The sequence below is a fragment of the Strongylocentrotus purpuratus genome, unplaced genomic scaffold (genome assembly GCF_000002235.5).
Source record: "Strongylocentrotus purpuratus isolate Spur 01 unplaced genomic scaffold, Spur_5.0 spur5_scaffold_20, whole genome shotgun sequence".
Classification (NCBI taxonomy): Eukaryota; Metazoa; Echinodermata; class Echinoidea; order Camarodonta; family Strongylocentrotidae; genus Strongylocentrotus; species Strongylocentrotus purpuratus.
Genome location: NW_022145606.1, coordinates 6,728,463 through 6,756,186, shown reverse-complemented (window position 1 = coordinate 6,756,186; position 27,724 = coordinate 6,728,463). Strand labels below are relative to the sequence as shown.

Genomic DNA, 27,724 nt, shown 5'->3' with positions numbered 1-27,724 from the left:
ATCTCCCTCCCTTCTCTTATACTCGCACAGTATAGTAAGAAGTGAACGCGTTTCTACATGTATACGTGATGTCTATGCACTCTTTGACCAACTACAATTCACAAGCATGCTAAAGGCCCTAGATGAAAGTCATCGAAAGCCAGTTGAACGAGCACCAATTAGGGGTGACTGCAAGTTGTATTATAGATTAGATAGAGAAAAAAGTATTCTTAGCAAATGAAATATTGTGTTCATAAAAGAAATGGCCAAAGAATAAACGCCTTTAGTGTTTGTTGACCAGCTCATGTAATACATATGTGACTTTATTGCAAAATCAGTGTTTCAAAGATTAATTGCCTTTTCTAAAGTATATACATACCTCCAAAGTCCTTCCACAGTTATGTTTAATTTTTCATGCCAGTTATAAAGACTGCTTGTCACGTGCTCTATTAGGAGTCAAACAATTTTATTTACAAATTCCTCAAAAACATAAATTGTCTTTGTTTAGTCGTGACGGAATGATGATAAATAAGAGGAATGAAATCTGTATTGCTTAAATAGCAAGAAGGGTCAAGGAAATACTAGATGAGGGAAAGAGAAAGAAAGAGAGAGAGCTAACAAGAGAGGGGAGAGAGAGAGAGATGAAGTCAAAGAGAGGGAGAGAGATAAGGAGAGGGAAGAGAGAGACGATGAAAAGGAGCGAGAGAGAAAGAGAGATAAGAAGAGAGAGAGAGAGAAAGAGAAAGATAAAGAGAGATATGAAGAGGTTAGAGAGAGAAAGAGAGAGACGGGGAGAAGGAGGGAGAGATAAAGAGAGATAGGGAGAGGGGAGAGAGAGAGAAAGAGAAAGAGTGAGAGATGTGGGGGAGGAGGGCAAAAGGGGGTACGGACATAAAGCGAGAAAGAAAGAGACCAGCAAGCCGAGAGACAGAAATAAACGTTATATATAAAGAAAAACCTTCTTTCCATCTCTATACAGGTATACATTATTTATTTTTGTCGATCACTTCTTAGGGCTTCTCCTTTTTTGCTGCTTCCCACTTTTGACAACATCAAGAAGAAATGATTAGGTAAAGACAAATGTGAGCTGACACGTATGACTCTGTACGTACATTATTTTAATATGACGTGACAGTCATCTTTATAAACAAGAGGGTTAAATGAAGTACTATGTATAGCAAAATATGCACATATTGAAATATTTCTTCCCCTAGTTTTACAACACGCTTATACATATTCCCTTTCAAAGCATTTTTTAAGAATGAGTTAAATTGAAATAAAGATTAATTACATTAAAACATTCTACTATAAGTACCATTGTATATAATTATAGTCCTTCAATATGGAATCATAGATATTATTTCTGGGTTTTACCCTAGACAGTTAACATTTTGATAATTGAACGTTTTACTGACATGCATATTCATTCAATAATTATGAGGACCGTATATAAATTATTTTTATAAAAAATATCAAGCAAATAAACATATAGAACTTAGGGTGCATCTTGCGGGTACTTATTTACCGTTCTCAGTGTCTACTCACTTTGTAGAATCTCTGAAAATGTCCACGTCTTCCTTGCATCAGCCAATATCATGTTTTTTGTATTGTGGTCCATATATTATGTTTTCCTTTTATTGTCTTCAAATAAAGTCTTTATTCAATTTTGTATTAAACAATAAACCAATACATGTATAAGCAAATGTAAACAAATGATGGATACAGACATTTGACAAATAAAGGAAAAATTACTTAAACGAAATGTTAGTATTTAGACTAAGTTGGACGTACCTCCATCTATCAAGAATTAAACCTATATTGTGCATAGATTGTTTGTTCAACTTCATAATGATGTTTAAATTTTGTTTTTAAACATGGAAATGATCATGATCCCTTCGAATATCTGGTTGAAAATATATAATATTTTGCATACAAAATAACGAAATTAAAAGAGGAGAAATTCCCACCTGGGATGCTGAAGATGAAGTCATTACATGTTTACTTGATTTTATTTATAAGGGTTTATTTTCCAAATTCTTCGAAGAATCGACGAGTTATTGGGCATTCCCAAATAAGTGTTTAATAGATTCCATCTATTCTGAACAAAACGTGCATAAATCAAAATGGGATATACCAATAGTCCTTAAATACTTATTGACACCAAGAATATGTAGTGAGTTATTTTCAACTTAAAATGCCTTAATCTTGTCGAAAAAAGCATTTTAAAGGAACTATGTAAATTTTGTTCAAATTAACAACTGATTTTGAAAGGAAAACTTCCCATTTCTTCTAGAAAATTGGAGCTTTAAAGAGTTTGTCAACACACAATTTATGAATTAGTTAACATACTTCAACTAAATTGTTCATGCTGCAAAAAAATTCTTATTGGTAATTAATATTTTGTTAGGTGGGTCTTCGCAAGTATGCTTCCATTGTAAAGATATAGCCGATATAATTGAATACAAATCTAGAAAATTACAATGTATAATGAATTTATTTACAAACTCAGAATAAGTGAGGAACTCATAATGATACCTGTTTATCCAATCTTTCTTAAAGAGTATAAAACCATTCACCATGATACATGAATTAGTATCCCATATAATTTAATTATGAATAAATTCCTCAGCGGGATTAACTAAAAAATATAATTCACTCCAAGGTAATAAGATTTCTTTTATAAAATCATTATTTTTTTGCAAAGATTTATCTTTTTTTGTAAGTTACAAGACCATTACAAGTCCGGGTATACTGATTAAGTTAAACCCGACCCACGTTTAACTAAAGGAAAATTAGATCTCATGTGATCTCATGTTTTATTCAGTATTCATTAAACACATACACTCTAATTGAGATAACTGAAAAGTAAATCCTTTGACCCGTTGACTACTAAATTAATTCATTGCCATGAGCTTTATACAGGGGCTACCCGGTTCGAGTACGCAATGGGTTAACGCAGTTAGTACTGCATACACAGGACTATTCAAGTAACAAGAATACAGTCATACGAGTATAAACAAAGACCTGTGTATCTGTAGTACTGTCATCTTAACTATATCAAAGTATTATTTTTTGATTGAAAAGTTATTAAATGTTAAGTATCGTATTGTAACACGAATCAATGAACATTTAAAGGGGATATTTTCTAATCCACCTTTCTCTTTCTATCTCTCCCTCCCCCTCTGTCTGTCGGTCTGTCTCTCTCTCTCCCTCCTCCTCTCTGTATGCCTCTCTCTGTCTCTCTCTCTCTCTCTCTCTCCCTTCCTCTCTCTCTCTCTCTCTCTCTAGCTATTTCTCCCGTTTGCAGTGGTCATATGGCGGAGTTTTGCGAAAATCTATATAATCGAGGATTGTGGTCATGAAATCAAACTAACTGAGATCAAACAATTGGGTTTTAAACTACGCAGCCCTTCTTTCTTTCTAATCATGGTCCCCTGTCCTCCTTCTTTCTCTTTATTTTTCTAATAATTATATTAATAGGATGCGCCTAATGCGCCTAATGTAACAGACATAATGCCACCAATTACACTAACACCGATTGAAATACTGCCAAGCAGCAACCCGATGCTGGACCAGCGTTTCGCCTCCAAAGATGCGATAGCGGCACCGTGGTAGTCCCCCTCTGCTGATCGGTTTCTCACCTTCAGATAAAGCAAGAAAATACAACACTCATGTTATGTCATGTATACGAACAATAGCAGAAGATTAGTGAAGATCAGTACCCATTATAACAAGGAGATTGAATGACTACCCCGAATTTGTTTATACTTTATTTTTAAACAACAACCCCAAAAGAAACCACCACCACACCAACACCAACACCAACAGCAGTAACAAACAGTTTGTATCAAATACTAAGTGTTCTATTTTTGTCAACGGTTTTATCGCAATGATATCCTTCCAATCATCTTCAGAAAGCTTTCCCGTAGGCAATTACAAACCAAAGGAATCATCTGAACATGCAATACATGTGTAGCGTTCCATACACCCATTTATTGTGGGGTCAGCAAACTTTTATATCGGCACTTCCTTTTTGTATAATGAATTACGTGCACCTGTGATATGACATTTGTGGTCTCCATGGTTTGTTTTTCTTTTAGCGCCAATCACGGCGTTCCATAGTCTTGTGTTTTTGGCTAAGCAGCGTGATTATCGCCACTCATCCCGTATGTACTCATCAGAGCTACACGTGTCTACGGTTTTAGTCATTTTCCTGACTTCATACATATCGCGTACGATTTTTGCGACGTTGTATTTTTCTCGGTCTATTTAATCGACTGCGGTAGTATTTCTTTTCTTCGCTGGATTAAATACGAGTCTTCATTTGTTAATTCGCCAAGTAGGCTATTCATTCTTTTTCTTCGGTTTACGCTTGGGCTAGCCAGAGGCAGCCATTTTGTTTCTGAGCACATTTATTGTATATATATTCCTGATAGTTTCGGTTCTCGTCGAAGCCCGCCCCCCCCCCCCCCCCCCCACTCAGTGTTATTTAGGGTACGCGTATGCTCGTACCCTTTTTTTGAAAGCACCCCCTATCTGAGGACTGCCAACATTTCCGAACCCCCCTTTCGCGGGCTTTTCGCGTGCTTTTCCTGCCTTGGAGACCCCCCTAAATCAGGAAAAATGCTCAATGTACCCCCCTAAATTCGGAATAATTTCTCAGGAGTCCAAAGAGATGAGAGAAAAAAAGAAAAACATCCCCTTTTTAAAGAAATCTCCGGGTGAAAAGTCAAATACACCCCTTTTTTTACAATTCTCGGGCCGGACTTTGTCGCACGAAAAGTACCCCTTTACCGGACATTTTGGCAACACGCATGCGGTCATTCCGACCTCTGAGTGGGGGGGGGGGGGGCCGGGCGTCGAAGCTTCAAATCACAATACCACTTTCTTTTCTCACGTCTATTTAATTTTAGTTGAACCTGTATTTTGGTTCTACACATGAATAATAATAATTAATTTGAGAATTGACCCATGCTTGGCTTTCTTTTCTTTTCTTTTCTTTTCTTTCCTGAAATGATAACTTGACTTTTTACCACCACGTGTGAGCTTGCTATTTTAGCAGGTTCTCGAAACACAAAAACAACAACATATAATTGGGACTTTCATGGATTTATCAAAAGCTTTTCATAAACTAAGTTATATGTTATCTAAAATGCTTCCAGTTTATGGAATTGAAGGAGTTGCTCTTTTATGGTTTAAAGAGTATTTATCATTCCGGCATCAATATGTGGTGCCTGGTTCATCGCAATAGCTTACAATTAAATATGGAGTCCCACAAGGATCAATATTAGGTCCCCTTTATTATAAATGATAGAACTAATGCATCATCCCTTTTATCGTTTATACTACATGTGTGTTTGCTGACGACATCAACATTTTTTCTCATCAGCATTTGAATGCCCCTTTTCATACTTAATATATATAGAATAATCAAAAGTAGCATACTGTTTTATCTCTTTATATTAATAAACAAGCTGCATACACTTTAAACATTCATATGCGCATGCCCCACATGTTATTGTATTGTTATTGATAATATACCATCGGCACGTTAGAGCTATTTAGATTGTTTAGGTACCCTTATTGATGAAAGTCTTGGCTTGAATAAACACATACGACAAATAATTCCATGCATTTGTAGGATTATTGGTGTTCTTAAAAAGACAAAATTTATCTTCCTAAAAAATAACCCCCGAACCCCCCCCCCCCCCCCCCCCGACCCCGACAACGAAAACCTTTAAGAAAATTAAATTTTCGTAGTTGTCAATGAACTACAAATGCAAACATGTTGTTTTCCGGGAGTAATGTCCGATAGGGAAATTGAACAAGATTTGTTTAGTCTGGTTAGATAGTCCATCATATATACCTGATTTGATTTGATGAGAGCTACAATCCCAAACGGCAAACAGCAGCAGAGTGTGACACAGAGAGCTAAGCCAAAGTAGTCATTAGGCGCTATTCCCGTGCTCACATGAACAATGTTCTGTTGGATCGGCGCCTGTTTGAATTCACAATCATAAGGTAAATCATTAGCCTAGGATTATAGTTCAATTACTTTCTTTGTTAACACTACAATACGGCTTAACTGAGCCTTGGGTTACTATACAGTGCGTCCCAGAAAAAGCGAAACCGAGAATTATCGATGTTTCATCATAACTTAATCGCAATTATAATTAATAAATGACACATATTTTTAAAGTTTAGATCCTCTTCGTTCATTTGATGCAACTCATATGATGCATATTTCACGCACAGAGGAAACCCACAAAAAAAAAAAATTGGCGGGCGGTATCTGAACTTCAAAGAGAAAATAATATTTCTTGAAAGTTTAATTTCAGCCCTTTCATATGACATCTCAATTAGAAACAATGAGCCAGGAGAAATAAAGTTCTGTTTGTTTACAGTAATGCCTGCATTTCCATAGTTTGATTAAACGAGTTCATTTTCACTGGCTGCCTTCCGTAGCAACAAACAGAGTTGACAAAAAACTTAAGTCCGTTTCGTTGACGATCAGGCATGCATCAAGTCTTTTGTCTCTCTTTTTTTCTCTCTTTCTCTCTCTCTCTCTCTCTCTCTCTTTCCTCCTCCCCCTTCTTCCTTTTGTGTCACTTGTCCTAGTCTCCATTTTGTCTATCTCTCCCCTCTCTCTGACTTTCCTTATTCCTCTCTTTTCCTTCTTGTCCTCTATCCTAGTCTCCCTTCTTTCCATCTCTCCTTATCTCTCTCTTTCATTCCTCTTCTATTCAGTATTCCTGTCTTCTGACCTAGTCTCCCTTCTTTCTATCTCTCCTTTTCCTCTCTTTCTTTCTTCCCCACTCTTTCCTGTCACCTGTCCTAGTCTCCCTTTTATCTATCTCTCCCCTCTCTCTGACTTTCCTTATCCCTCTCTTTTCCTTCTCTGTCCTCTATCCTAGTCTTCCTTCTTTCCATCTCTCCTCTCTCTCTCTCTCTCTCTCTCTCTCTCTCTTTCCTTCTCCCTCTCTGTCCAGTCATCTGTCCTAGTTTCCCTTCTTTCTATCTCTCCTATCTCTCTCTTTACTTCTCCCTCTCTTTCCTTCTCCTTCACTTTCCCTGTTTCTCTTATCTCGTCCAGCCTCTCCTCGGTATAAAATGTATCTCTCTCACTTTCTCTCTTCTACATGCGTTTTACCTGAAACTCCTGCGGCTGGGGGACATCGGTGCCTGGGTGCTGCTGAGGAGCATATGTGCCTGGTTGCGACTGGGGGACATCGGTGCCTGGGTGCTGCTGAGGGAATTGTGCAGCCTGCTGAGAGTGAGAAGGCTGTTGCATAGGATACTCAGAAGAGTTCGGAGGCGGGTAAGGGTTCTGAGGTGGAGCTGAGCTTGGAATCGCGTTACTCTCATCGTAACTAGGAAGGTTATCATAACCACCGCCCTCTACGTCACAATCTTCATTGGTGAATTGCTTGTATTCTGTAATGAATTATGATAAAGTGTTTTTTTTAAATGTTTAGAAATGACGTCAAATACAGCCTTACATAGAAGCAGTGTAAGGCAGATTGGCAGCACAGGGTTGATTTACATATTCTGTTTTACATGCAAAAACACGAACTGCTTTTTGAAGAGCTTTAAGTCTGTGGAACAATGAAAACACACTGTTGAAACACCAACCAAAAATCAGAGCCCCCAAATACAAGATACATATCCATATACATGTGAATACATCATCCTTATCACACAGTGTTAACACTGTGTAAAGCCACTACAGCCACAATGTCCATAATTGTAAAGGCTACCTACGGAGCGTGACCACAATAACAGATCATTTCTAGAGGTGTTTACAACGTCAATATACGCATAATAAATCATTCAATCTCTACTCCGATTCTGTCATGCTGTGTTCTTTATGGTATGAAATGCTTTACTCTTGAGACTGATTCCATCAATAGGACAGGCTTTATTTTCATTTATTTCCGGATAAAAAGAAATGTTTCTTGATATTACAATTCAATGATGGCAGTGAGAAAAATGACGTCACGTTTCAGTTAATGCACTTTGTAATGTATCCCCCCCCCCCTTTCCCTTCTCCTCCCCCTTTTGTATTGGTGTTTGGGTTTTCTCTGCTTTTCTTTTCTCAGTAAACAATACAGTGTATATTTTTAAGGGGTTGACACCCCGTTGACGTTCATGAAGCTACTTTTTTTTTTTTTTTCTTTCTGTTTTTATTGTTATTTTTGAAAAATTAACAGAGTAAAAGCAGCAATATAAAATATAATATCATCTTAAAACTACAAAACAGGCACGCACTCATGCACCCATAAACATACACACACACACACACACACACACACACTCACATACTTTCCCAGAGGGCAAGTTTACATTTCAAAAAGTCAATGAAGATGTTAATGACAACAGAGCTTTGCAAGACTACTCCTAAATTTCAGTTAAACTTGATAGACCATTTCTTAAAATGGACTTGTAACTTATTTTTCTTTTGGGCAATTTTATATTCTATTTTTTGTTTGAACTTTACCATTGAAACAAATGCTTCGAAAATAAGTTCTTTTCCCTGAAACCTACATGAGTAAATATAATATTTTAAACATAAACAGAGAAAATTTATACAAGAGGCGTATTTGTCCCTTGACTGTATCCCAAACAAAAAATTAAATTTTGACAAAGTCAGATTATAACTGTGATCAGTGCCAGTGTTAATCTTATCCACCAATTTTTCCCACAGTGGTACAACTCTCCTACAGTCACAAAACAAGTGATCTAAAGTTTCTGGAAAATCTGAACAAAAATAACAATTAGCAGACTCCTTTCTCCCAATCTTGAACAAAAATGCATTAAAACCAATAGCATTATGGAAAATTTTGAAATAAAAACTCCTTAACTGAGTCTCAATCGTGCAACAAAAGTTACTCGTATGAATAATCGACCAATCCTTCTCTTTGGTTGATGGCCAAATAGTTCCTCCCATTTACTCTCCCTTTTGGCATTAGTACAACTATATTTCTTCAGCAAAATATTATATGTATACTTAGACATTTTCTTTTGACTTAATAGATCTTTAAAAATTTGATTAAATATATTCTCATCCACATTAAGAGAATTATCAAACCACTCCAAAAATATGCCATTCATGAGGGAGTCATATTTTTTTTGGTCTCTAATAGGAATGTCAAACTCAATTACGAGGTCTTCAAATGTTTTGGGATTACCAAAACCATTATGTAATTGAAAAATGGAATGAATACCCCTTTCATACCAAACTGGATAGAAAAAATGTGTTCTATATTGCAATCTTACATTTCTATTCCACCAAATAAAATCTTGTAAATGAAACTGACATAAACCTAGTTCTCTTTTCATCTCTTGCCTATATAAATACCATGTCTTAATAGACGCTGTTAACTGGCAATTTTTAAGTTTTGCCAAAACCGAATCAGGGGCATCTGCCTTAAAAAGGGCAAGATGGTCATCACAAAAGGTAGAAAGAATATATATTTCTATTGTTTTCCAACAACTTTCATATTTATCGTCTAATAGTTTAGCCATCCACAAAACTTTCTGCGCTTGTGCAAAAACTAAAGGATTAATCATCCTTAGACCCCCTTCTTCATAATCATTGCATAATATATCTCTCTTAACTCTGTCATTGCCATTGCTCCAAATGAATTTAAAAAGCAAACCATTTAATCTTTTAAAGAAAGAGTTTGGCAGGTCAATACATAATACTGAAAACAAAAATAACATTTGGGGGAGTAAAAGCGACTTTACAACAGCAATTTTGCCCAACAAGGATAGGCTTCTATGCCGCCAACAATTTAAAATCTGTTCTATAATGACAAGTCTGGGAACAAAATTCAGTTCGTAAAGCATTTTTGTGTTCAATGAGAAAACCACTCCTAAAGCCTTAAACGTTTTTGATTTCCAATTCAACCCTAATGCATCTTGTGGAATAACTGTACTGCCTTTCAGCTTTCCTATATGAATTGCATCTGACTTACTTAAATTAATGCGACAACCTGAAAATTTTGCAAACTGAGTCAACGTTTCAAATAAATGTTTAAAGGAAACTGTTTCCCCATTCAAAAAACAAGTTGTGTCATCTGCAAAAAGACTTATCTTCTGTTCAAAGTTGCCAACTGAAATTCCCTTTATCCCCGGATTGTGTCGTACTGAAATAGCCAGAATTTCAATAGCTAGTATAAATAAAAGAGGGGATATTGGGCACCCCTGGAATATTCCTCTTTTAATTGCAACCGGATTGGACATAAAACCATTGTTTAACACACAACTAGTTCTATCATTGTAAAAAGTCCTTATCCATCTTATAAAATTGTCTCCAAAATTAAAATAGTCCAAGACTGAAAATAAATAATCATGTTCTATTCTATCAAACGCTTTCTCAAAATCTAACAAAATAATTGTAGCTGGCTCATTCATATAGTCTGTATATTCAATTAAATCAATTATAACCCGAATATTGGCCCCAATGTTGCGTCCCTTCATAAACCCTTGTTGATCTGTATGTATCAAAGAATTTATACAAGACTTCAAACGGGAGCTCATAACTTTGGCTAATAATTTATAGTCAACATTCAGTAGAGAGATAGGGCGATAATTCTTCACTAACAATGGATCCTTACCCTTTTTTGGAAGAAGCGTGATTATTCCACTTCTTTGAGATTGTGATAAAATTCCTTCTTGAAAGGAATAATTATAAGAGTGGAGTAATAAATCTATGATATCATTGAAAAAGGTTAAATAAAATTCACAAGGAAGGCCATCTAGTCCTGGACTCTTATTTGTTCCCATATTCTTTAAAGTAGTCCAAAGTTCATTTTTGGTTAAAGGTCTGTTTAGAGCAGAAATTGAATCATCTGATAAGGTAGGTATATTCAAAGGGGCGATAAAATCCTTGAAAGTGTCCCTATCCTCAAGAGATACCTCTGAAGAGTATAAAGCTTTATAAAACGAATGAATTTCCTGAAGTACTCTTTTAGGATCAGTGATGATTTGCTCATTGTTCGCCTTCAGTTGGCGTATAGTTTTTCTTTCATAGGACCGTTTTTCTAAATTGCAGAAGTATTTAGAGCTTTTTTCTCCGTGTTCCGCCCACTTTAATCTAGACCTTACTATAGAGCCAGCAGTTTCAGTATCCAGAAGTTCATTCAACTGTGCTTCTTCAACTTCTAATTTGCTATATAATTCTTGCAGTTCTCCATTTGAACTATTATCCTTTTTCAATGAACCAATTTTTTCTTTAAGTAAGGATATACTCTTTAGTAAATTATTCTTAGTCAAATTCTTTTCTTTTTTCTTTCTACTGCAATACTCCATACAATGACCAGCCATTGTGCATTTGAATGCATCCCAAATAATATGTGGATTTAGATCACATTCAGCATGAAATTCCTTAAATTCCTTAATTTTGTCTTTAATGAAATTGCAAAATTCTGAATGTTTCAAATGTGCAGTGTTCAGTTTCCAGTATCCCTTGCCCCGAGGTGAATCATTTAGTGACAGTGCTAGTGTTACCATACAATGATCAGAACAAATACCAGTCACAATTTTAGATTTCTTTACGCAATTCAACAAATCACTAGAAATAAAAATATAGTCTAACCTGGAGGAAACAAATGGAATTTTCTGATGGCGTGTAAAAATCTTATCATGAGTATGATCTCTTCTCCATACATCTACAAGACTTAGTTCTTCTACATACATATTAAAAGCAATTTTGGCACGAGCATTAGAGTGGGTTGCATTAGAACCCTCATAATCTAAAGGGCCTACCGCAATATTCAAATCTCCTGCTAAAATAACATGAGAGTTACCTATTTCATCTAACTTAGCAAAAACATTAACAAAAAAATCTGGTGAGTCTTTGTTAGGACCATATAAGTTGACAAGAATAAAGTGAACATCATTAACATTAACATGGAGGATAATATATCTTCCCTCAGGATCCAGGTGAAAAGATAAGACTGATATTTTCAAAGAAGCTTTAAACAAAATAGCCACACCTCGGCTATTGGAACAATAGCTGCCAAAAACTGCCTCCCCTCCCCACTGAGTACGCCACAGCTTCTCATCATCTATCCTAGAGTGGGTTTCCTGAAGAAAGATTATATCATACCCAAATTCTCTTAAAAAATTAAAAACTTTCTTTCTTTTAAAATTGTCATGCAGACCTCTGCAGTTAAAAGTATTAATCTGTAACATCATATAACAGTAAAAACCTAGAGTAGCAACAGTGAGTTGACAAAACAAGTAATATCCTAAAAATGTACACAATTTGATTCATGATAAAGGACCCCTGGGAAAAGGGCACACACCACACACTCAGTGAAAAAAGCATACGCACAAACACCCACCAAAAACAAAACAAACTGGAAAGGCAGCCAACGGTATGAGGCAAGAATGAGAAAACCTTAGAGCCTCATAATTAATCATAATGAACCAGTACCAACAAGGATAAGAACAATAAAAAACTATTATCCCCAATGGTGAATCGTGGGTAACCAAAAACAAGGCACCTCCAGGGCACCCCGAGAATTCCTAAAAAAGTTTAAGTGAACAAAATATGTTTAAAAAGACCGACATCACTAAACTAATCTGGTGTCCAGCAAGTTAAAACGCGTTAAGTTCAAGGCATGTTATCTTGTAAAATATAAAAGTTTTCTGTGAAAGTCAGACGGTTTGTACGAGACAGCCACTATGATAATCACAGTGTTTTTATGGTGTACTACAGTTGCAATTCAAACACCTGGCTTGTGAACCTTCAGCTGGTGATCTTGGACATACTTAATTGTCGCAGGGTATACAAAGAATGCTCGCTTTCCTTGTTGCTGCAACATCTTTAACTCAGGCAGGAGAGCTTTACGGCGAGCCTGAACGCGATGACTGAAATCCTCTGCAACAAACAACTTTGATCTCTCTTTGTACTTGAACCCCTCCTTGAACGCAGCAACACATGCCTTCCGGACCCTCACTCGATCTTGAAACGAACTGAAGCAAACATGAATTGGACGATCCTTCGGCTTGTACTGGCTGCCATTCTGGGGATGTCCACGAGATGATGGTGGACCTGGCGGCGTGCGGTGAGCCCTCTCGATCTGAACATGCTCAAGATTCTTGTCAATAGAGGCCAAAAAAGATGAAATCAACTCACTGCATCCACTGGCAGAATCAGGCTCCTCACCTTCAGGGAAGTTGAAAAAGATTAGATTGTTTCTTCGAGATCTATTCTCAAGGTCGTCAATCTTATCAAAAGCTGCAGCCAATTCCTTTTCCAGATGTTGGAACTTTTCTTCACAAGCAGCTTCATGAAAATCCAGTCTCTTATGCAGGTCATCAAACTTTGAATCCAAACGCCTTTCATATTCTATGAACCAAACAGGGGCTGCAGCGGCCGCGTCACTCACCCGGGAGCTGCCGGGGCCGGCTGGCGGAGACATGGCGTTGGATCGCTGACAATCAACGGGCAACTTTCTTTGCTTTTTCTCGATCGATCCACCGTTTTTGGACGGGGAGTTTAATCTCTTGTCCGGCATTAGGAAACACTAAATCAAAGAGCAGTAAAATCAGAGCTGAAAAGGCCTTCAAAAGTCCTGTTGGATCAAAACTTTGCTAAAGAGAGGCTCGTGTGTTATTTTCTAGAAAGGCGCCATCTTCGATGTTCATGAAGCTACTTGCCCTTTTTGTTAACCCCACATTCCCATAAAGTTTTATTTCCTCCTTCCCTTTGTATTTTTCTTGTTATCGATCTTTATCTGTATATCATGTCTGTATGTTTTAATGTTTTGATGGAGAATGAAATAAATGAAATGAAATGAAATGAAAGATCACATCAAGAACCTTTTTTTCGTACTTTAGTGACAATGTCACATGTCATGACGTACAGTAGACATTGTACCGGATCGTGCTTTAGTGACAATGTCACATGTCATGACGTACAGAAGACATTGTACCGGATCGTGCTTTAGTGACAATGTCACATGTCATGACGTACAGTAGACATTGTACCGGATCGTGCTTTAGTGACAATGTCACATGTCATGACGTACAGTAGACATTGTACCGGATCATGCATTAGTGACAATGTCACATGTCATGACGTACAGTAGACATTGTACCGGATCGTGCTTTAGTGACAATGTCACATGTCATGACGTACAGTAGACATTGTACCGGATCGTGCTTTAGTGACAATGTCACATGTCATGACGTACAGAAGACATTGTACCGGATCGTGCTTTAGTTACAATGTCACATGTCATGACGTATGGTAGACATTGTACCGGATCATGCTTTAGTGACAATTTCGTGACGTACAGTAGACATTGTACCGGATCATGCTTTAGTGACAATGTCACATGTCATGACGTACGGTAGACATTGTACCGGATCATGCTTTAGTGACAATGTCGTGACGTACAGTAGACATTGTACCGGATGATGCTTTAGTGACAATGTCACATGTCATGACGTGCAGTAGACATTGTACCGGATCATGCTTTAGTGACAATGTCACATGTCATGACGTACGGTAGACATTGTATCGGATCATGCTTTAGTGACAATGTCACATGTCGTGACGTACAGTAGACATTGTACCGGATCATGCTTTAGTGACAATGTCACATGTCGTGACGTACAGTAGACATTGTTCCGGATCATGCTTTAGTGACAATGTCACATGTCATGACGTACAGTAGACATTGTACCGGATCGTGCTTTAGTGACAATGTCACATGTCATGACGTACAGTAGACATTGTATCGGATCATGCTTTAGTGACAATGTCACATGTCGTGACGTACAGTAGACATTGTACCGGATCGTGATTTAGTGACAATGTCACATGTCATGACGTATAGTAGACATTGTACCGGATCATGCTTTAGTGACAATGTCACATGTCGTGACATACAGTAGACATTGTACCGGATCATGCTTTAGTGACAATGTCACATGTCGTGACGTACAGTAGACATTGTACCGGATCATGCTTTAGTGACAATGTCACATGTCGTGACATACAGTAGACATTGTACCAGATCATGCTTTAGTGACAATGTCACATGTCATGACGTACAGTAGACATTGTACCGGATCATGCTTTAGTGACAATGTCACATGTCGTGACGTACAGTAGACATTGTACCGGATCGTGCTTTAGTGACAATGTCACATGTCATGACGTACAGTAGACATTGTACCGGATCATGCATTAGTGACAATGTCACATGTCATGACGTACAGTAGACATTGTACCGGATCATGCTTTAGTGACAATGTCACATGTCGTGACGTACAGTAGACATTGTACCGGATCATGCTTTAGTGACAATGTCACATGTCATGATGTACAGTAGACATTGTACCGGATCATGCTTTAGTGACAATGTCACATGTCGTGACGTACAGTAGACATTGTACCGGATCATGCTTTAGTGACAATGTCACATGTCATGACGTACGGTAGACATTGTACCGGATCATGCTTTAGTGACAATGTCACATGTCATGACGTACAGTAGACATTGTACCGGATCGTGCTTTAGTTATTGTCTTTTGAAACAGTACATTGATATTGAGTTCTGTGTAATGAACATAACAATTATTTGCCTGGTTGTATCTAAACCATGTCCTTTTTCACATTATCTTAACTTTTTGTCAACTTCATTATTATATTTCAGATGACTAATCCACGAGGATCAGCGATTCTAGTGCTATAACGATGTGTTGATGCAGACCACACTTGCATAATACGAACGAGTAATGCTCACAAATTATTTTTCACCTCTTCCCAGAACTCAACCTTCTACACTGTTTAAATAGACATGATTGATCAAATATGAGTGGGATATTAATATTATTACCCTTGGTAGTTCCATAAGAATGGTTTCTTTCATAAATACGGATAGTAAACTGACTAAAATAATTATATCAATCCAATATACTCAATCAATCAAATGAAACGCAAATACAATAGATGACGTAGAATACCTCTATCTGCGGTTTCAGAGCAGTACAACGATTGAGTACGAGGTAAAAACGTACAGGAAAACAGACACTATTCCTAAAACGGGGTTTAAATATCTTCTTTTTCATTTTCCATACTTATTGACTATCGGATTACTTCACTTACTTCTATACAATATTAGTGCAGCGGCTTAGCAAGAAAATTGTGCACTTTTTGATAAAAGCATGAAACTTCTAGCATAGTTAGTTAGACCATAAGATTTATTTTCAGATGTGGAGGGAAGTCAGATTTGACCTCTGCTGACCCTGAGAGGTCAAATCCAAAATGGCCGCCAGTCCGTATGGTCTAATGTACAAACGCCATGGGCCCCCAATCACCCGTATATGAATATGTATGCCGGGGGCTCCTACCTTACCATCATTCAGCAGGTCCGAATGAAGCCCTGTACCAAAAATGGCGTTTGTACAACAACAAATCAATGTTTTATTACATTACAAATTATTTGTGGATTACGAGGCGACGCACCTGTCCCACACCTTATATGATATTCTTGCCGGGGACTCCTACCCTGATATCGTTCAGTAGGTCCTAAGGAAGCCCTGTACCAAAAATGGCATTTGTACAACAACAAATAAACGGATCAGAGAAAGTTGATCATGTAGCATGTAAGTATTGGTGTGTACTGCAAAGATCTGGAGTCATCAAGATCATAATAAATTTGGCCCAGTCTTGGTAAAGTAACAAGCACTTTACACAGAAGATGTATATGGGACTACACAAAATGGTGTCGGGGCTATTATGTTTCCTTATCTTTCTATGCTCATTACTCAGCCAGTATACATTTTCTACCAAAATTGTTTGGCAAATGACATTTATTTTTAATCTTGAACATTCAGTGTAAGTTTCGTTTGATTCTGTGAGAATTTTTTTTTTTTTTTACCAGAACCTAAAGGCGTTCACAGACACTATGACAAAACAATAGATCACACAATATAGGAAACCTCAACTTCCTTAATTCTCCTCCCATGTCCTTTTATTGCTTTTATTATTGCTGTTTATTAATATTATTATTACTAGTAGTATAGTAGTAGTAGTGGAAGTAGAAGAAGAAGTAGAAGTAGTAGTAGTAGTAGTAGTAGTAGTAGTAGTAGTAATAGTAGTAGTAGTAGTAGTAGTAGTAGTAGTAGTAGTGGTAGTAATAGAAGTAGTAGTTGTAGTACGTTTTTAAAATCAGGCCTTTAATCATTATCATGATTGGCGTTGTTTATGTTGTTGGCGTTATTGCATAGGCGCTTGCCCCCAAAATATGGGCTTTGCAAAAGTTTTATTATTACAGTCACGGGTGCTCGGGTGGCTCGGGGTTCGGGTGCTCGGGTGCTCGGGGCCTCGGGGACTAGTATAGGTTGGCAATCCTTTGAATGCCTTCGATGATGTAGATAGGAGTCATTAGGGTAGAATGCTGGTGACTTCCGGATAGGTTCCTGGCCTTACAGAACTATACCTACTACGATCGAGCAAGCACATCGAACATAATACCCTTTGAACAGCATGATCTAAGCTGAACCACGAATCTACGCATAGGCTGTCCAACCATCCTGTCGACAACATGCATAATAAAACATTATAACTTCAAATCAAATAGATCAAATGAATTTACTTTCTTTCTTACCAGACGTCATCCTGATGATTGTTCTCCGCTCACATTCAACGATGTAATGTGACTATGCGATAGAGATGATTTAAACTGTGTTTGATATTAATACGTCGCACTTGGTGAAACTCGTCTATCAATGGGTATAGCGTGTATAATGACAATGGCTTTCATTCCGTAATAACTAATATCCGTTTCCTGGCCTTGATGATCAATATGTACACAGAGCGTCATTCAGAGAATTTTGTATTTAAACCAGAATGGGTTAAAAACATGTACAAAGTACAGTGACATAGGCCATGTTGGGTAGCATTACAAATTGGGAAAAAGACAAGGGCGGCGGAGCATCTTTCAAAAGCAGGAGTGCATCGGAAAAAGGGGTACTCTCTGGAGATAAAAAAAAAAGGGGAGGGCACCTATAGAAAGGGTAACCTTAACCCTAAAAAGGCCGGGCTATTTGAGGTCTTAGTATGGCCGGGGGGCGAATTTGCGATTCCCAAACCATTCAGCTATGGGAAACATTTTGAGCAACGTGATTGGTTAAAAAAAGTTATAAAGACACGCCCACATCGACGCGAGCCATCTCATCATTTCATGGCGGTGCGAATGTGTTGTTGTTGTTTAATAACCAATTTCTTGTCTCTATTTCAACATGATATAACCTCAGGCTCACAAGTTATTCTTCAAAATTTAAAACAAGGAAACAATTAAGAAATACAATTAGGCACAGGCATATAATTTGAGTGACCTATAAGGAGTTAAAACCACCGACAATTTGTATTTTCAAATGTTTCAATAGCGTTCTAATAGAAAATCATTTTTATCCATTTTACGAGAATACTGCTCTGTCATTCAGAATAAAAGGCGCATACCATTGTCTGTCATAACACAGGGGTCTGAATAATTGAACTATACATTGCACGTATAAGGCCATGTGACACAGCAAGTCGGAAGCTGGACTTACTAGGCTTTACTCAACACTATAAGACTATATTTTGTCAAAGTGTCTTTTTGATCTGTTCATTCTAGTCTGCAAGCACAGACTCTAATTTGACACTTTGATAACAAAATATATCATGTATGAGGAAGACTAGTCCAGCTACTCGTCTGTGTCAAAATGGACCTACCATGGTCAAAATAAATATACAATACATGGTCTATTGTAGTCTCATGATTCAGAATCTGTATTATGCACTATGGGACGGACATGGGTATGGGTGCCTGCAAACTATGTGCACCCCACCTCTCTCTTTTTTTCGTACTTTCCCTCTCTCTTTCTCTCAACTTGCATGTGCTCCTTTAAATTCCCTCTTCCTTCTCATTCCCGTCACTTTTTTTTTCTCGCCTCGAGTCTCACTGACCCATCTCTCTCTATGCGTTACTGATACACACCTTCAGTAGCAGAATTCTAAGGCATGTGAGTAGTTTGCAGGCACATACCTGTGCAAAATACAGAGTCTGAATTGTGAGACTACATTATGGCCCCCCCCCCCCCCCCCTAAGATCTCGGCCGCGAAGCGGCCGATTGCCGCGAACATGTCAAGTGAAGTGTATAGAATAATAGGATAATTTCGATTTTTTGAAAAATTCACTCATTTGCATATTTATGGTAATTTATGCAAATAAAGTCATAAAAATCAATTTTTACCCATAAATCATATATTATTCATATTTAAGCATTCTTTTTCACTACATATATTCATTAGACCATTCTGAATAATAATACGACAAAAAAATTTGGAAGAGCCAGCTTATTCCTTATGTTATCCCTTGTTTTGATAATTTCTTATGTATTTCATTGTTTTTTTAACTTATGTATTTCATTGTTTTTGTTGTTTTATTTCATTTCTTACTACAATTCAACTATTTTGACTCCCAAAACAACCACCTAAACTTTAAACAAGACCCAATAACCCATGTTTGATCTGTTTTTAAGAAAAATGACTTTTCCATATGTTTTGTACACAAATCACGAAAATGAGCGATTTTCGGGCTGACATGCAAAGACAAAAGGTCACGTGACCTTGTAACCGTAGGTCCGATTTTCAAAAAGATTCTTTTAAAAGTTGTGCAAGACTCTAAAGAAAAACGTCAGCGAGCGGCGGGGCGCCATCCATATGCGTTCCCGAGCAATCGGAAAAATCGTGGAGGGAGGGCATAATGCCCCCCCCCCCCCCGGCCTTATTAGGGTTAAGGGCATCGTTTAACAATGTTAACGTGGCTCGGTAACATTGTTTTAGATTATGAAACAAAATCCTGGATTTAGCTCATGCTGCGGTGATAATTATAAACCGTTATATAGATCAGTAAAGGAACCGCATGACTTTAATAAGCCAATCGCATGTCTGATTATCAAGATATTTATGATTGTAATTCGAAATCAATTTTTTCGTTTTTCTGAACGGTTTTTATTACACTACAGTATATTGGGGAAAAGGAGTATGATAAAACCGGTCAACCAAAGATTTTTTACTTTTTTGAGGCACTTCATGATCATTTTAAAGCGCATTTTTGTGTAGGGCTTCAATATTACACCATATCACACACACTGATAACACGTAGGGCCATGCATCTCAGATTTAACTTTGTTAAACGATGCTTTTGAAGCGAATATTTGCAATCTTTAAACATTGTATATACCCCTATATATATATATACTATGTATATAATTGTAATGTATACATCATTAAGGATGACCATAACATTAATTTGTGCTGTTTACGTTGTCCAAGACACTGCTTCAGCAGCATACTCTGCTGTGTGTGTGATGGTCTTAACATTCATGAGCAAGCGAGAGCATTTCTTAAAAGATGTATAGGTCACATTGCTACCAATTAGACCCATTATTAGTTGAAATAATCGATTCTCGTGGAGTTTTAAAGCCTGTCTGCACTAGTTTGGCAAGGGGAATTAGACCTCCCTGCAGGGTCACTGACAGGTGGTTATCTCATCAAATCAGCTCTCAATTAACATAAGAAAAAGGGGATCATGGGTAACAAATAGGCACCGATTATGCATTGTTTGCGTTATAGAGGGCGCAAGTAGCTATAAGTAGTGCAGTGGGGCTTTAAGCACAGTATCATGAACCATAGAATACGAACGTCATTAATGAAATAAACAATAATGCGAGGGAACGTAGCGAGCCATCAGTTGTTGCGGGAAATTTGAGCAGAATTACTCTCAGTCGCTTTAAAACAGGCACACCTTATTATCGGGGGCTATGAGAAATGTATTGTTACTCGGGAGATGAGGAGTGATAATAACACCTTGTCCTAGCATATAGGGTAGTTATACAGTTGCTTTGAGTTTGAGAAATCCTACATTGGCATTTTAGGAAGATGAAAGGGGCTTTTTGGCTTAAAGAATGATAGGTTGGAAGTCACCTTTTAGCATTTGAATATTGACAAACTATTTAGTGTTAAGAGAGGGCGCACTTCATATATTGGGTATCTAGAGATGGGACATTAAACTAGCTTTGAAAATGAGTATTAAATAGCTTTGGAAATGAGCATTTAATATATCTTAAAGAGACACAGTTCTCGATATTACATAAACTGTTTCGATTCTTTGAAAGTGGTATTTGCTCTTTAAATGGACGAACAAGAGCATAATTTGAAGAGGACAGGGGAAATATAAGTAAAAGGGGGCACTTATCAAAAGCAACTCTAAGAGAGAAATTATCATACTTGAAAGGGGTACTCATCAGAGATGAAAGGGGGGTACGTATATACGATTTGGATAGGAACAATTATTGGAGGTAGAAAGAGACATTTTATGAGAAAGAGGAAGGGGCTCTAACTAGGCGTTGTGGCGTGCGCCTGTAATCCAGCTAAAAGTGAAGTTACAAACTGATTCAGCCGAGGACGCAGGTTCGAAACTGAGTCACATCTTTCGGATGGTGACGTTTCAAGGTCTGTCCCCAGACGTAAATAATCTTATCTGATTGATACACGTCTGTAAACACCTAGTACACACACTTATACACACTCTTATTTGGAAAAGGGGCACTCATCAGATGTAAAAAGGATAACATCAAGCCCCCTTATCTGGGCACTTTAAGGAAAGGGAAGGGGTATTTATTACAAAGGGAAGTGAGCACTTGACAAAGTAAAAGGGGCACCTTTCATATTAGAATGGGGGAACTTATCGCATGTTAAAAGTGGCAACGTGACGAGGAAGGGAAAGGGGCGCTCATAGAGAGCAAATAGTGCACTTATCATAAGTTTTAAAAAAGTGCATTTTTCCTAAGTAAAAAAGGGGCTATTTGGGGGTACATGAATGCGTGAGAATACAATACTCGATCATAGTCAGTAATCTTGGGATATTTTTTCACTTAAACAACTCAAACTCCTTCTTCCTGTGTGTCTCTCCCTCTCTCCCTCTCTCTGTTGATTTTAATTTTTCTGCTACCCAACATGGAGTATGTCAATGTACTTTGAATATGTTTTCAACACATTCCAGTATTGAATTAAAAAATGCAGTGTCTTACACTCAGTGCATAGCATGGTTACCGTTGACAGGAAACAGTTATTATTGTGTGAAAAACATTTTTGTTTTAAACCCCAATTTATGGAATTATTTTGACAATGGTTTATTCCTAATATATAGATCTAGATAATAGTAAACATTCTCAGATTTTATTGAATAATAATTTGCCAGTGTTTGTGCCCTTTTGTGGGGCATTAATCCTAATTACTGTCATTTATGACTTAAGGTACTATGTCCATATGCAGGCCAAACAAATGAAAAAGTTAGATTCCAACTGCATTTGAAAGATAATACTAATTTAGAACTTCCCTGAAAAAGGTGGGGCTTGAAAATGTCTTCAAGTGGGAAAATAACGACCATTAGTTGTCAAATCGACTTTAGGGCTATAGAGCCCAAAAGTAAAAGTCTTGATTTTCAGACGATAGTACCGAATGGTCATACGTTTTATGCTGCGCAAAGATTCAATCAGTTTAATCTTGGCCATCACAAGAAGTGGGTTATTGATGTAGACAAATGCTCATGTACCCTTTACAACTATTTTCATGTATGTTATTATTAAAGAAGAAAAAAAGGCCAGTTAGTCACTCAATAGTGTCTGACAGTGAAGTCTAGCAAGTAAACGGGTTTCCTTGCATAATTTGAATATGAGGACACTGCTAACGTTTAAATTTCACAGATAGGACATACATGACATGTTCGTAGTTCCTGCAAAGTTCTACAGCATTTGAGGTTGGCTGCAAAAGGGACATAGTCCCTTTAAGGACGTAGGTCCCCTAGCTGATAAGCATATTAGCATACACATGCTTTAGCAGTCACGCAAAACAAACACTGGCAAATTGTTATTCAATAAAATCTGAGAATGTATACTATTATCTAGATCTAAATTATTGTCAAAATAATTCCATAAATTGGGGTAACAAAATATTCCAACGTTATGAGCGACAGTGTATATTCACATGTATATGGATATATATCTTTTATTTAGGGCTAATTAGGGCTATGTTTTTCGGTTGGTGTTCCCACGGTGTGTTTTCATTGTTCCACGGATTTAGAACTCTTCAAAGGCAGTTTGTGCTTTCATTTCGTAGCCTGTATGTGATGTCATTTTTTAAACAATAGTCTTGAACTCTTTGTGATGTTCATTACAGAATGCAAGCAATTCACCAATGAAGGTTGTGACGTAGAGGGCGGTGGTCATGGAACCCTTCCTAGTTACGATGAGAGTGATGCGATTCAAAGCTCAGCTCCACCTCAGAACCCTTACCCGCCTCCTCTGAGGATCCTATACAGGGGTGGCGATTTCATTTCATGACCGGGGGAAAATATGTACACGTTGACAGGATCACCGCCCTATGCAACAGCTTTCTCAATCTCAGCAGGCTTCACAGTTCCCTCAGCAGCAACCAGGCACCTATGCCCCCTAGCTGCAGGTGGTTCAGGTAAAACACTTAGATGGCAGGAGAGAGAGAGAGAGAGAGAGAGACCAAAGGGAGGTTGTGAGGGATAGATAGACTGAGGGAAATACAACAATCTCAGAACTACACTCTGTGCATACAATGATCACCAATGACAGGGATCGGATATTATGGTGTGAAAGTACACCCGTCGAAAAAAAAAACAGAGCGAGAATGAGAGGCAAGGACTGTCTCCGTTTTAGCCTTGAAGGTGTATCATTTTGTTCAGTTCTGTGAGCGCGAAACGGAAACACTTCAAGGAGTGGACTTATTAATCGTGTTTTTGCCTATAGCAATTATTATTATTTGTTTTGCTCATTAGGGGGGGGGGGGGGTGAACATGCCTGTTTTCTCCCTCAACCCCCCCCCCCCCCCCCCCCTCCATTGAGCACCCGTTTGAACACCTAAAACACTCCTGTTTGCCAAAGGGGCAAGGGGTGTTTAACACCCAAAACAACCCAACCCCCCCCCCCCCCCTCCACCTCCTCGCTTGGCCAGTGGCGTATAGCGTAATTAAATGATCTTTATTTCGGCCACCATTTATAAGATTTATTAATATGAACACAATAATTTCTTCAGCAAAATATGTTACCCGGCAAGGAACTTTATGTCGTTCCAGAAAAAAGGATGAACTCGCGCAAGTGTGTTTCTCCTCAGTATTTCCTCTCATCTATTCACCTATCCTCCCTCCTCTTCCAGCTAACTCTGTCCTGTCGTCTACCTATCACCCACTTGCCCTTTCATTTATATTCTCTCTCTCTCTCTCTCTCTCCCTCCCTCTCTCTCCCTCTCTCTCTCTCCCCCTCTCTCTCCCTCTCCCTCTCTCTCTCTCTCACTCTCCTACTCTCAATCTCTCTCTCTCTCTCTCTCTCTCACTCTCCTACTCTCAATCTCTCCCCTCCCTCTCTCTCTCTCTCTCTCTCTCACTCTCCCTCTCTCCATCTCCCCATCTCTCCCTCTCTCTCTCTCTCTCTCTCTCTCACTCTCCCTCTCTCCATCTCCCTCCCTTCTCTTATACTCGCACAGTATAGTAAGACGTGAACGCGTTTTGACATTTATATGTGATGTCTATGCACTCTTTAACCAACTACAATTCACAAGCATGCTAAAGGCCCTAGATGAAAGTCATCGAAAGCCAGTTGAACGAGCACCAATTAGGGGTGACTGCAAGTTTTATAATAGATTAGAATAGCGAAAAGGGTATTCTTCTAGATCACATATTGTGTTCATAAAAGAAATGGCCGAAGAACATATGCCTGGGACGTTTGTTGATCAGCTCATGCAATACGTTTGGGACTTTTATATCAAAATCAGTTTCCTTAAAAACAAAATTGTCTTTGTTTAGTCGTGACGGAATGATAAGAGGAAAAAAATCTATATTGGTTAAATAGCGGTCAAAAAATACTAGATGAGGGGAAAGAGAAAGAAAGAGAGAGAGAGAGCAAACAAGACAGGGGGAGAGAGAGAGATAAAGTGAAAGAGAGAGAGAGATAACGAAAGGGAAGAGAGAGAAAGAGAGAGACGGGGAGAAGGAGGGAGAAAAAGAGAGATGGGGAGAGGGGGAGAGAGAACAAGAGAAACAGTGAGAGGAGGGCAAAGAGGGGTAGGGACAGAAAGCGAGAAAGAAAGAGAGACCAGCAAGCCCAGAGACATAAATAAACTTTATATATAAAGAATAACCTTTTTTTTCTCTCTCTATGCAGGTATAAATTATTTAATTTTGTCGATCACTTCTTAGGGCTTCTCCTTTTTTGCTGCTTCCCAAGTTTTACAATATCAAGAAGATTACATAATTGGGTAAAGACAAATGTGAGCTGACACGTACGACCCTGTACGTACATTATTTTAATATGACGTGACAGTCATCCTTATAAACATGAGGGTTTAATGAAGTACTATGTAGCAAAATATGCAAATATTGAAATATTTCTTCCACTAGTTTTACAAACCTCTTAATATACATATTCCCTTTCAATTTTTTTTTAAAGAATGAGTTAAATTAAAATAAATATGTAAATATATGCCTTCAATATGGAATCATAGATCTTATTCTTGGGTTTTACCCGGCGAGACAATTAACATATTGATAATTGAACGTTTTCCTGACATGCGTATTCATTTAATAATTATAAGGACCGTATATAAATTACTTTTATAAAAACATATCAAGCAAATAAACATTCAGAAGTGAGGGTGCATCTTGCGGGCACTCATGTATCCGTTCTCGGTGTCTACTCACTTTGTAGAACCTGTGAAAATGTCCACGTCTTTCTTGCATCAGCCAATATCATGTTTCTTGTATCGTGGTCCATATATTTGTTTCCTTTTATTGTCTTCAAATAAAGTCTTTATTCAATGTTGTATTAAACAATAAACCAATACATGTATAAGCAAATGTAAACAAATAATGGATACATACATTTGACAAATAAAGGAAAAATTACTTAAACGAAATGTTAGTATTAAGACTAAGTTGGACGTACCTCCATCTATCAAAAAATTAAATGAACCTACCTTGTTGTGCAGAGATTGTTTGTTCAACTTCATAATGATCTTTCAATTTCTTTTGAAAACATTTGAGTTGATTGATTTGATTTTGATATATTTATTTCTGTTTGATTTTCTTTTTCTTTTGCATTTTTACAAATATATAACAAACAAACATTGCAAATTTACACATGACAAAAGAATATATGTAGAATAAACTAAGGCTGGCTGTAACTAATCGAAAGCATCAAACAGGAGGGTTGACAAAGTAAGCAAAGCTTTATAGTATGACTACCCGCAAGGATACATAATAATACAAATATGGAGGAAATGATAATTATCCCTTCAAATATCTGGTTGAAAATATATGATATTTTGCATACGAAATTTAAAGAAAAATAATTTTCACCCGGGATGCCAAAGATGAAGTCATTACATGTTAACTTGATTTCATTTATAAGGATTTATTTTCCAAATTCTTCGAAGAATCGACGAGTTACTGGGCATTCCCAAATAAGTGTTTAATAGATTCCATCTATTCTGAACAAAATTTACATAAATCAGAATGGGATATACCAATAGTCCTTAAATACCTATTGACACCAAGAATATAGTGAGTTATTTTCAACTGACAATGCCGTTTTCTTCTAGGAAACTGGAACTTGAAAGAGTTTGTCAACACACAATTTATGAATTAGTTAATATTCTTAAGTTAAATTTGTCATGCTGCAAATAATTTCTTACTGGTTATTAATATTTTGTTAGGTGGGTCTTCGCAAGTATGCTTCCCTTGTAAAGGTATAGCCGATATAATTGAATACAAATCTAGAAAATTACAATGAATAATGAATTTATTTACAACCTCCGAATATGTGAGAAAATCATATTGATTCCTGTTTATCTAATCTTTCTTAAAGAGTATAAAACCCTTCACCTTGATACATGAATTAGTATCTCATATAATTTGATTATGAATAAATTCCTCAGAGGGATTATCTACAAAACATAATTCACTCCAAGGTGATACGATTTCTTTTATAAAAGCATTAATTTCTTGCAAAGATTTGTCTTTTTTTTGTTGTAAATTGCAAGACCATTACAAGTCCGGGTCTATCTTTTATAAAATGATTATTTTGGGGGCAAAGATTTATCTTTTTTTGTTGTAAATTGCAAAACCATTACAAGTCCGGGTCTATCTTTTATAAAAGCATTATTTTGGGGGCAAAGATTTATCGTTTTTTTGTTGTAAATTGCAAGACCATTACAAATCCGGGCCTACTGATTAAGTTAAACCCGACCAAGGGAATAAAATCACGTTTAACTATAGGAAAATTAGATCTCATGTTTTTATTTCAGTATTCAATAAACACATACACTCTAATTGACATAACTGAAAAGTAAATCCTTGAACACATTTAGTACTGCATACACAGGGCTATTAAAGTAAACAAGAATACGGTCATACGAGTAACAAAGACCTATGTATTTGTAGTACTGTTATCTTAACTAAATTAAAGTTTGTTTTTTATCAAAAAGTTTTTAAATGTTAAGTATCGTATTGTAACACGAATCAATGAACATTTAAAGGGGATATTTTCTAATCCACCTTTCCTTTTCTCTCTCTCCCTCCCCCTCTGTATGTCGGTCTGTCTCTCTCTCTCCCTCCTCCTCTCTGTCTGTATGAATATCTCTCTATCTCTC

At 37.3% G+C, this 27,724-nt stretch overlaps 1 protein-coding gene across 1 annotated transcript; it reads right to left on the bottom strand.

Moving 5' to 3' along the window:
* Positions 1–1,062: 1,062 nt before the first annotated feature.
* Positions 1,063–17,967, bottom strand: LOC100891164 (proline-rich transmembrane protein 1). The gene is made up of 4 exons (XM_003727556.3): positions 17,613–17,967; positions 7,130–7,413; positions 5,846–5,977; positions 1,063–3,620 (listed from the first exon to the last, which is right to left on the bottom strand). The coding sequence occupies exons 1-4, from the start codon at positions 17,620–17,622 to the stop codon at positions 3,453–3,455; spliced, it is 594 nt and encodes a 197-aa protein (XP_003727604.1). The 5' UTR covers positions 17,623–17,967; the 3' UTR covers positions 1,063–3,452.
* Between the last annotated feature and the right edge of the window lie 9,757 nt (positions 17,968–27,724).

Excerpts from the sequence above, each read along its gene's own strand:
- LOC100891164 (XM_003727556.3), bottom strand. Across the intron at positions 5,978-7,129 it reads CCCAGCCGCAGGAGTTTCAG|GCGCCGATCCAACAGAACAT; the intron begins GTAAAACGCATG and ends GAATTCAAACAG. Across the intron at positions 3,621-5,845 it reads CTCTCATCAAATCAAATCAG|GTGAGAAACCGATCAGCAGA; the intron begins GTATATATGATG and ends CTTTATCTGAAG.